At 36.3% G+C, this 12,199-nt stretch overlaps 1 protein-coding gene across 1 annotated transcript in view; it reads right to left on the bottom strand.

The window, feature by feature from the left end:
* The window catches only part of PRPF40A (pre-mRNA processing factor 40 homolog A), a 53,644-nt gene extending 41,445 nt beyond the window's left edge, over positions 1 to 12,199 (bottom strand). The window contains 2 exon segments of the mRNA XM_021719069.1: positions 10,301 to 10,432; positions 11,610 to 12,199. Of these exon segments, the coding sequence (XP_021574744.1) occupies positions 10,301 to 10,432; positions 11,610 to 11,885 (408 nt within the window). The 5' untranslated portion in view covers positions 11,886 to 12,199.

The raw sequence follows: 12,199 nt of genomic DNA, 5'->3' as shown, positions 1-12,199 counted from the left end.
AGTAGCTGGAACTACAGGCATGCGCTACCACGCCTGGCTAAGTTTTGATTTATTGTAGAGATGAGGTCTCGCCAAGTTGCCCAGGCAGGTCTCGAACCCGCGGGCTCAGTCAATCCACTCACCTAGGCCTCTCAAAGCGCTGGGATTACAGGCTGAGCCACCGAGCCCGGCCAAGAGAAGACTTTTATAATTCCTATTTGGAAGCTGATTTTTTTTCAAAGGATTTGTGTTGACTTTTGTGCCAGTCACTTATAGCATCATCACCAATTTGAGACCATTAAAATTTTCTAAGTTATCTATTATTTTTTATTTTAACATTACACTGCTAATGGGAACTGGCTTGTGGTACAAATCCTCAGAAGTTATTTTCCCCATCCTCCTCATTCCAATAACGAAAGTTGAGGCATGTAAGTTTCTTACTATCTGTCCCCTTTTGCATGGGAGTATATTTCTTGCTTCACCAGAGGAGTGTCCCAGCTTTATCTGTAGTATTTTAGACTTCCCATTTAAGTTATTTTCTTTCTTCAGAACACGTGAAATACAGCCACATGTTGCTTAGTCACAGGAATATGTTCTGAGAAATGCACCATTAAAGCTATTCTGTCACTGTGAGAACACCATAGAGAGTACTTACACAAACCTATATGGTATAGCCCACTACACACCCAGGTTATACGGCATAGCATGCTGTTCCTAGACTATAAAAGCCTGTGCAGTATGTTTCTGCACAGAACACTACTGGCAACTGTAACACAGTGATATATATTTGTGTACATAAACACAGAAAAGATAAAAATAAAGTACAATCTTAGGGAACCTGTCATTCACCAAAATGTCACTATGTGGTGAATGACTGTAAGATAATATCCTCACCACTGAAGATATCATAAGTTCAATGAAAATGATTCAAAATGATAAAAATTCTTAACTAAGCTGCTACAATAATGCCACAGCAAATTAAACGAGCCACATCATTATTTAGGGTACAAAGTAATTCATAGCCACTTAATATGAAGCCTACTATAAAATCTAAACCATTTACTAAGCTTTACAAATTTCTGCTTAAATTACTTTGGCAAATACATAAAATGGTATAATTAAGAATTTTTTAGTTGTTAGGATCTGAGATGGGGAAAGAATGTGAGAGGAAAGACACACACAGAGGGAAGACAAACATGTATGACAAACTATATTTCCTAAAATACGAAACATGTGAACCTTATGAACACTTCGGCACCTTTTAAAAATGCAATTGATATACTATATTTGATATAATTTATTTGTAAATGGCCAACCAAACATATACATATACACACACCATGTAAACAACTTTTATGTATATTTCTATTTTCTAATTTTTTTAACAATAAGTTATAAAAACCAATTATTAAGATGGCCACAGAAGAGTCACCAGTGTAAAAAAAATAAAAATAAAACTAGGGAGTACCACACAACCTGATCATTCTCAACATTCCAGAAATTTTATTTCACTTAACACTATATATACTTTAAAAAATGAAAAAAATACAGTAGTAATAAAAGCAGTATTGATGCTATAGCAAATAAGTTTTATAAGATGTAAATTAAATTAATTCAATTTTACCACAATATGCAAAGAAAATAAAAGTGAAGAACGTCACATAGAGACTTTACAACTTCTTTCCTTCATAATTATTTCCTCAAGTTTTTCCCACTGGAAAGAAATCACAACTTGACCTATTTTTTGTCTTATGGCAAATCATGTGGAAAAAAATACTAACTCCTAAATCTGGTTGATTTTTTAAAACCCTTCTTGCTGCAGATCTGTAGCTGCAAATTGATAACCTACGTTTGAGTCTTTCCTTTTTACCTGGTTCCCTTTAAATGTGCTAAAGTAAAATTCCATAACGTACAGCCCACAGAGGTTGTTTATAGTATTAAAAACAACAATCTCAAATTCCATTATTTTATAAAAGTACAAATAAATTTTAAAAAGTGAATAAATGCAAAAACAAACATTTAGTAAGGTTTAGGGTTATTAAAGCTCAACCCTTAATTTAATAAGGGAATACCATCCGAATTAGGGATACTTATCGTATAAAAAGAAAAAAATGCCAGTACCCCAAATGTGCTAAACTCTTTCAACCTACAGAATTCAGAATTGCTGAAATATAGCAACCTTTTCAGGTTCTAAGGAGGTTAGCTCAATTAAATACATAATCTTATATTGCTATATAAATAATGCACTCTGAAGTCATTATTACTAATGGTATGATCTTGGGCTAATTTACTTGGCCTCTCTAGACCTCAATTTCCTGATCAATGGGAAAAATAACATCCACCTAATAGGACTGCTCTAGTTCCAAACAAAAGGGATATATGGCACTTAAAACAGTACTCAATAAATTATAGCATAGCTATTTTATTATCGCTGCTCTCTCTCATATAGTGAAAGAATGTCTTATGTTGCTCCTTCCCTCATCTATTTCTTATTTTCCCTCAAGTACTTTGGTTCTTTTAAGTCTTGTAAGACATCTAGGAAATACTGTAAAACCGTAATATTCAACAGGAATCAATACACATCAGTAAGAGATCAATCCCAAATTAAGATCATGTTTAGTGCTGGCTCTGGAATGTCACTGTACAACTCAGACATCCAATCTATCTAGCCAAGTCACATTTTAGTCAGAAGAATCAAATTCAATAGGGTAAATGAAACTCTCAAAAGTTTATACCAAGATGCCAAAAAATGTATACACATCTTAAGAGATGTTACCTATGTATTACTTTTTGAAGTTGAGTTGAATTGTGGTAGCAATGTGTAGTATGACGCTTGCTCAAAAGATGGTATTAATCAGATGAATGCTAGCATCACCATGCAACAGGCAGGACAAAGAAAATGGTGGAAGCACAGTTGTCCTTTGAGGAGTTCAAGACCATTTTGAAGTGGTATTTGAAATTTGAGAACTTTGAGGAAGTACAACAACAATGGAGGAGTGAGTATGCAAGAGAACCTCCAAGATAACTAACAAATGCGTGCATTTTGTGGTAAGTCTGAGACTCATGGCACTGTGTGTGATGTGCACAGGGGAAGATCTGGGAAGCCTCCCACAGCAGCAAGTACTGCAGTAGTTCGCCATAATCACAAGTGTCTGGACCTGATAACCATTTTGAGCACCTCTTGTAATTGCAGAAGCCAAACATGACTTTTATTCATCTTTTGCTATCAGTATATATTGACTATTACAATTTTAATAGTTTTTTTTCCTTTCTTAAAGTGCACATACTTTTTTTTGGCACCCTCTGTATAAAGATGGCAGAATTATAACTCTTTTTAACTCTGTTTCTGATTATTAGAAACAGAGCTAAATGAAAATGAACTTCATAAATTTTTTTAAAAAGTTCTAAACATGAACTGAGATACAAAGATATTGTAGTGTTTTCATTTAAGTCATAAAGAATTAATGACTTTAAAACTTATTCTAAAGTCATCTAAGCCTTCTTTTAAACATAACTATACAAAGATATTCCTTTTCTAAGTCCTTCAAGCTAGATACAGTAGTACACCTAGCTAAATCTTTATACTTTATTCCAACTTAAGAGATGGTAATTTTCCATTATATTTAACAAACATATAGTCATATATATATAATGACTTAGAAATTACTGAAAAATCATCTTTCAGAGAACTTTCTTGATACCACATGACCAAATCAGAATTTTCAAGCACAAACTTCAAACTCATTTGTCAATCAAAAGGTAACTTAAGAATTCTTAGCCCAAATAGAAGATTAAGACCCAGTCCATATGCACTGTAATGAGAATTTAATTTAAAAAAGATCAAGGTCTAAAATAAGAATTTTGTTTAAAAAACAAAAAAACAAAAACTAAGATAAAGCAAACTGTATTTCAATTCAAGACAGTCCGCAGTTGCCGGTGTGTTTATTGTCCTTTAAGAAACATGACTAACGAAATCATTCCGATTGGAGAAGATTCAGACTTCTGTGCATGAGTAAGAAAGCAGCAGATTTCCTTTCAAACCCACCAATGCAAAACACCACATCTTTAGTAACTGCTAACTACAACTAACTTCTGTTTAAAATAAGTAAAAGATAATGTGTGGTTACTTGGCTAGACAGTAAAAGAAAGCAAAACACAGGTTGAATATCCCGTATCTGAAATGCTTGAGACCAGAGTGTTTCTGATTTTTTTCCTACTGTGGGATATTTGCATTTGCACCTACTGGTTAAGCATCTCTAATCCAAGTATCTGAAATATTGCTACTATGAGCATTTCCTTGAGTGCCATGACAATGCTCAAAAAAGTTTTGAATTTGGGAGAAATTCCAGTTTCTGGATTAGTGATACTCAACCTGTATTTATAAAATATTTAAATATTAAATATTATTTATAAAAGATTCATGACCCCTAGATTTCCAAATGTCCAAACATTCTGATAGCCAAAGCAGTGGTTAGAAGACAAAAACAGAGTTCAGAATGGCATCGCAGAAATGACTTAAGTTCCTTAAGAGCAGGGAATACATCATCTTTACACCAGTACCACACCTAAGCAACTTAAACATCTGACTAAAATAAAAATGAAAGTATGGAAAAACAAGAAGGAAAGACTAGTGAGAATTTCTATATGAGAAAGTAATCTAATAATTCATAATTATAAACCTTCACAACATAAAACTATTTCTCTAGGTTAAAAACAAACAAACAACAACAACAAAAAAAAACCCTAGTACAGGGCTATGGGACATGTATACGTACCAAATCATCACTATCTACTAATAACACTAATTCACCATGACTGGGCATCGTGTCATCAATATTTATAACAAGCCAAATCAAAAATCAAAGGTTAACCTGTTGAGATTTGTTCCCTCTCCTTTTTGGTCCCACTATTTAATGAATACATTCACTGCACTTCAAAGCTGCTTCATTTGTGTGTATATGTATTAATATTACCTTAACTGATGTTGTCTTTTTCTCTTAAAAAGCAGACTAAATGAATAAATAGCCCGAATTCAGCATTTCTCAAAAAACAAACAAAAAAACGCTAATTCCATGCCATGTGCTAGACAAAGCAAAATAAATAGACATTAGGGACATAGGGAAACCAGGGAAAAGGGTGGAGGGAGACTGTCAAATAAGAAAAATACTGAGTAAAAGTTTTAAGCTTAAAAGTTTTAAAAGGCTTCTGCAAGACTTCTCAGAATGTCAGTAAATATTGTGCCTTGTGAATATCAAAGGGTGGAATGCAGATCATTCTGCCAAACTGATGTCGTCTTAGATCTTTGCAAATACTCCCCACAATTAGTCTTTGAATAGATGGGTTCATATGTAAATCAGCTGTTATCTAAAGATAATGAAAATAAACACATCTATAAATATCACTAGTAATTCTTTTCAAAACCTAACCACATTCACAGTCTAAAAGTTACACACATTAGGTCTGAGTTAATGTATTTTTAAAAAAGCACGCCTGAGCAATGCACACAGTAATTACTCAGATTCAAGAATTATGAGCAGATAACCCAAAAATAAGTCTACTTTTGTCACTAGCAAATGTCCAATTCAATGATGTGGATTCTCTAGGTACTTGAAAGGGTAATTCAAAAGCAATAGCAACAAACAAATTTGTCAAATCATTCAAATACATCTAAGATACCTATACACTAGATTTCTCTGGAAGGCCTATATTCTACATCCTCATTTTTCCTTATACCCTACAGTATAAATATGTAGTAAAACTTCTTAAAGAGACTGATCATAAATTATGTCACTCAGAAATACATTTGCCTATAAATTTAAACAGTCATCCTTTGATATCCTGGGGGGTGGGACAGAATGGTTCCTGGACACCCTCCTCCTACACCTAAATCCGAAGATGCTCAAGTCCCATATATAAAATGGCATAATATTTGCATATTACCTAGGTACGTGCTCCCATATACTTTAAATCATCTCTGAATTACCTACATTACCTAATACAATGTAAATGCTATGCAAATAGTTGTTATACTGAATTTTAAAGAATGTGTATTTTTTATTACTGTACTTTTTAAAAATAGTATCTTCCATCCACAATTGACTGAATCTGTAAATACAGAGAGCTGACTATAAATGAAAGTATTCCAATTTTATTTACCAAACAAAAATTCTTTATTTTATCTTATCTTCCATTTTTGTCAAATGAAAAAGCAACAGTGAAGAGGCAGACACTAAAAACACTAAGTGGTAACAACGTACAGTCAGATGTAACCACTGGAAATAGTCACATGTAACAATGACCAACTTCCTGGCTTATATTGCAAGAAAGAACACCTGTGTCTTTGTTTCATTCATTCAACAAGTATTTTACTGAGCACCCATGATGTGCCAAGAACTGCGCTCAGTACCTACAGGCTTCTTTAAAAGTACAGAACACAGCTCCGGCCCTCTAAGAGCTTACAATCTATTATTACTTGTTGGAAAAATAAAGCAAATAAGAAACTTTAAAACAAAACACATCAATAACTAAGTGCCAAAGTAAGTGAAACAGTCAGAGTTATGGGTAGATTACCTAGAATTTTCTTTAATTATCTGAAGGGGAGGTATATACTGAGAGTTATTTCTGAGAACCTCCTGGATAAAGCAGGACTTGAAATGGTAGAACTTAGGTAAGCAAAGGAAAGTTCACAGTGACTGTGAGCTAGGGGCAGGAGGGCAAGAACAGCATAAGCTTGAAGTCGTGAACTAATATAATCCTTTAAAATAGTATAAAAGGACCAGCCTGGGTTCAGATTAGGGAATTTGAAGACATGCAGCTTTGAATCATGCTTACACTTGTACTATGAGAGATTTTTGAAAGTTAAGCTGTAAAATTTAGATAACATGTTATAGGCACAGCAAAATAGTGAACATTCTCGGGCAAGGAGATAACACACTGAAATCTACAATTTTTTTCTGCAGAGGGGCCACCCTTGAAGCAAGAAAACCAACTCAAAAACTGTTGAGTATCCTAGGCCTGGGAGTATGACGACTTGGGCTCAGATGTCAGCAGGAAGAGAAATAAGATCTGTTAGAGCCTGCACTACTCAATATAAGAACGAGAAAATTAAAGTCATCTGTAAAAACCAATTATTCATTTATGTTTGTTGACCAAAGACCCCCACCACAAAAATGTAGTGAATAAATAGAACTAGGGATGCATTACTAACATAATTTTTTATTCTTTTATTTCCACATAAACCCATAAAATCTCATTTAATCTACTCTTCTTGTCAAAAGAGTCATAGGCTGTTAGAGGTGAAAGGGACCATAAGTCTCTTATTCTACTCTTCTCATTAAAACAGGAAAATTACGACTCAATAAAGGAAGAAAAAAGAGGACTCTCTAGGGCAAAGGCAAAATCAGTGATAAAGATGGCAGGACTTGAATGTCCTTTGTGTAGAAAAGACGACAAAATAAAACGTTGAAAACATATTTACTATTAGACATGGAGGAAGAAGACAGCCTCGCACATAATGATATTTTGATGGAAATCTCTAAAGGACATTTTTGAGTTTTGCCACCAAACAGGAAAAATTATTTATCTGTGCTAACATGGTTAATGTCCCTTCCAGCTATAAGATCCTATAACTCTAAAAGTAGAAGGGTGACTTTCCCATGAAGTTATGTAGAGTAAGAAAAAAGCAAATTTAGCCTACAGGATAACTGAGATAAACTTGAAGTAAATATAATTAAATTCAATTCGATAATTTCCATTTATTACTACTAAAAGATTCAGTCTAAATTGTAAAAAGGGCATTCTAGGTTGTCTCATGAATTAAAAAAAAAAAAAATTGAACACACCACTTTTTTAAGCTAAATAACTTGCTGCATTCGAAACATTACAAACCCTGACTTCCCTAGACCGTTATGCTGCCCAGTCTACATGTTATTTTTACAACCAGTTTTAAAATTTCATATCATATTTGGCAACATTCCAAAGACCACAATCATTTGGCAAGTAAGACTGCCACCAATTTTAGTCTTCAAGCTGGTCTCAGTATGAGATCTTCATGCAAACTAGTCAATACATGAAGGTTTCATAATCTTTCATACCAAACTCTAAATAATTTTTGTGAATTAACTTTTTAAAATTGGATGGCAGAACCCTACCAACTGTCACAACTGTGAATGATACAGGCATCCTGTTTCTTCTCAATTATCTTCTGACCACTTCTGCTCATTAGTACTTCTGAGTGGCAGGAAAAAATGATGCAGAAAAAAAAGAATCAGTTTTGCTATTTATCATCAACTTTTATTTTTAAGAAAATGTTTAGAGCTTTAAAATAGATTTCTGAATTATTTGATAATTCAAATTATCCATGCTCTGTTGTAAAGCTAAAATAAGAATTAGTTTTACCAAGTTTTGGGCCCTATATTTGTTATTGGGTAGTGGGGGGGGAGGACGACCAACTAATTCTGAAAACAATTAATTCTGAGAACAACAATGGAGATTCTCTTGGGACCTTCAAAGCGTCATTCACTCTTAGTAACACTCATTCATTATCTTAGCAGGAATCATCAGGGGGAGAATGAATTCTAAACATCTAAATAATCACGTATACTTAAAGGCACATGGCACATACTGGCCTAGGAAAAAAATTGAAGAAAACTATAAGGCAAAAATCAGAGTATTTGAATGGATGTGTACCAAGCAGCATGTAAACGTACTAGGAAGATGGTCACTGATACAGCTAAAGAGAAAGGGCCATTAAGCAAACTGTGACCAGTTTATTGCCAATAAGAACATGAAAGTATTTTTAAAAAATAAAATCTTTTTTTTTTTTTTAGACTACATATGACTAGCTGGTATCTTGGTTTTGGTAGTGCAATAGCACCATTACAGCAAGGGTAAGCAGGTCAAGCCCTTGCAAAACTTACCTTGATTGGCCCAATGGAAACAGAAGGCCCCAGAAAAGAGAGAAGCATCTGGCAGTAGCAAATTGTTTTATTTTATCTTTCTGTGGAAAGAAACTAATTTTAAATAAGAACCAGAGCATTTAAAGAATAAATATTTTTAAAGCTCATTATCTAGTTAGAGCAGCTCTACCAAGAAAACAAGAAGAGCTCCTTGCTGCTTAGAGATGAAAAGAAACAGAAGAGGAATCAGAATTGTTTCTCCATCACCTAGGAAGTTTTAAAATTTGTGTTATTCTAGAGCAACAGAATAAAAGACTTTTATTTAAAGAACCCCTGCAGGTAGAATCTTTTGGGGCTGGTGCCTTTGAATAAAGAGTTTTATACAAAATTAAGGGCAACATTCCAAATAAAAAAAAGAAGGAAATCACTTGACATTAAGCCCTTCTACTCTTAAGGTTAAATAAAAAAGAGAGATACATAGCAAGCTCCTTTTTCCACTGCAATTTTACCAATAACTTTAAACATCAAAGCTTAAACAATTATTAAAGTAAACAGTACTAGTTAGCAAAAGATCACATAAAATTCGCTTTCCAAAATAAGTTAGCCTACATTTTTGATGACTTATCGAGATATTCAAATTGAAATAACCCAGCCAACTAAGGATCTGTTTATCATGAAACTTAACATCCAACACGAAATTTATGGTAGTGAACCTGTTACCTTTCTCGGATGCTTCTCTAGAAACTCAGTTTGACTGAAACCACTGAATCAGCATTAAAACCTTTTGATTCAAATCACTCCCACAAAATGTCCATTTACAATTTATGCTACAGATGGAAGGGACAGCTCATAAGCAGGAGTGCAGAAGTAATACTCATTAAAAAAAAATAATGACATGGAAAATGAACTACCTATTTGGCACTGTTCTACGAAGAGTCAGAATTATAGAGCAGCAACTGCCTACCCCCAACCGTCCACCCCACACACAGAGGAAGATATTTCAGGAATAAAATTCACTGAGCAAAAGGCCTAAGCAACTGCTATATTTAGATTCTATGCATTTACATGGTGCACTAAAATAAGTTATATTGCCACATCAGATAATATTACTCTTAGAACATTAGCTTCAACTGGCATTGAATTAAATAGTCATTAAATTAAGTAGCTTAGATGTACACTGATTTTAAATAATTTTAAAATGTTTAGTTTTGTTGAGGTAGTCAGCAAGTTTTTAAAACAGAGGACTTTTTTATTACATTCAAATTTTGGTTACAGTCATGATTCAACATTTGGCTTATTTGAAATGATTTGGGCATAAATAAATCCTTAAACAGCTACAAGTACCGACCTAGGTTTTGAAATCCCGACAAACCTTGAAGCAGAAACAAAGAAATAAATGCAAAATAAAACAAAAACATTCTTACTTGTCCCATTGGTGGCCCTCCCATAGGGGGCATCATTTGCGGCATCATTCCATGAGGTACAGGAGGCATATTCGCTCTCTGACCCATAGGGTGCATTCCCATTGGGGCATAATGCATGCCAGGGTGCCCCATCTGAAAAACAGTGAAAATTTTAAAATGAGCAAGTAACACTAAATGCTTCTTAAAAGACTCAAAAAGTAAGTTACCTGGAGTGGCATGTTAGGCTAATGTTCGATTATATTACTGGGTTAGTTTACACCTTCTTGTTTTAAACAAAATGCACTATACTAGTATTTAAAACGAGCTTGCAAATTCTGTAACATAATGGAAAAAGTTAAGGCCATTACTGGACAGCTGGATAATAGTTTTTCTTTTAAGCATTGATTTAATTGCCTTGCTAGTTTGAAGGATATGTAATGAATGTTAATTTTAAAACTTATGGTGAAAACGATTCTATCTTATGTCACACAGATATAAAACATAGCCAGCTATTGTTATTTTATAACGCTTCTTATTTTCCAAGCTAATCCAGACAAGGGCTGGTCTTACAAAACACAAACACAATGGGTACCCAGGGACATTTCACTCTTAAGTTAGTATCTCCTAATATAACCTTTAAGACAGATAAAATTCCTTCTGTCAAAAAGATATTTTCAAAGACTGAGGTTCTGACACTCACGGACGCTAAATGCCAAACAACTAATTCATCCATTTTAACGCACTTTTAAGAGACAACTACTTTCTTTACCTATGTGTCCATTGTTCCGGGTTTTGAAACCAGGCAATTATCTTCTGCCAATTCTCCCAACAGTCGCCCCATCAGAACACCACTGATACTAATGAAAACAAAATTCTGGCTGCCACTTTTAAAGTCTTAAAGAATCAAGTCTCGGCTGCTCCCTCCCTGCTAAATCGGGCCTATGGCTCCAAGAAGCTCACCCCGCCCAGGAACCAGCACCTTCACCGCGCATCCGTCTAGGCCAAGCCCACTGGGAACTTCCAAAATCCCACAGCCTTCTCTTTGTGCATTTCTACCCTCCGTTTCTCCCCTCGGAACATATTCCACCATCTCGAGTTCTTCCTTCGTACACTCTCATCTTCTTCTCCTTTTGGAGAAAGCTTCCTGTCTCTCTGACTCCGTTTTTCATTGTGCCGCTTTCCCCCTGCCCCACTGATCCCTTACCGAGGGCCGTCTCCTCAGGAAGCCGTCAGCAGAGACCCAAGAGCCGGAGCAGAGGCTTGAGCCGGACAATCTCCGCTCCCCGTCCCCAGGACCCCGCGAGGGAGGTTGGCTCTCCATTTCACTCACCATGAGGCCTCCACGCTCAGCTCCCGTCCCCGGCCTCATCGTCGGGCTCAGACTGCTCCGCCGGCGGCCACTGCCGCTGCACATACCAACAAGAAGCGATCTGAGTGGCTGGCGCCCGCTGGGGCTAAAGGTTAAAGGCTGCCCTGCGCTACGGGGCGGGATCAGCGAGGCCAACAGGCTGACAGGCTTCCCCACTGTCCAATCAGAGTGCGCCGTCGACACGCAGCTCTGCGGCGATTCGCCTCCAGCCTCAGCCTCACTCGGCGTCGCCTGCATGGGGGGGGAGGGGGACGGAGGAAGTTTCTGCGCCCAGTCCTCTGTCTGAAAAACTCCACAAACTTCCCCAGGGGAAGGGGAGATAACCGTGTCCCGACTTCCCGAACTTAGACCGCCTCACCCTCTAGCGGGATGGAGCAGTGGGGGGGGGGCTTGCCATCTTCACCCTCCCCGCCCGAGTTGCATACGCCCCACAAACCTGAGGCCGTCGGGGGTAAGGTGGGGTGGGGGTGGGGACAGCAACTTCTAGCGTTAGCGGTGGCTAGGACCGGATGTGCGCGCGCGGGGCTCGAGTCAGGAGAGGCGGAACTGGG

The sequence above is a fragment of the Carlito syrichta genome, unplaced genomic scaffold (assembly GCF_000164805.1).
Source record: "Carlito syrichta isolate Samal-C Ts95f unplaced genomic scaffold, Tarsius_syrichta-2.0.1 Scaffold314111, whole genome shotgun sequence".
Lineage (NCBI taxonomy): Eukaryota > Metazoa > Chordata > Mammalia > Primates > Tarsiidae > Carlito > Carlito syrichta.
The sequence above is the reverse complement of the archived record's forward strand: the minus strand, read 5'-3'. Positions and strand labels throughout refer to the sequence as shown.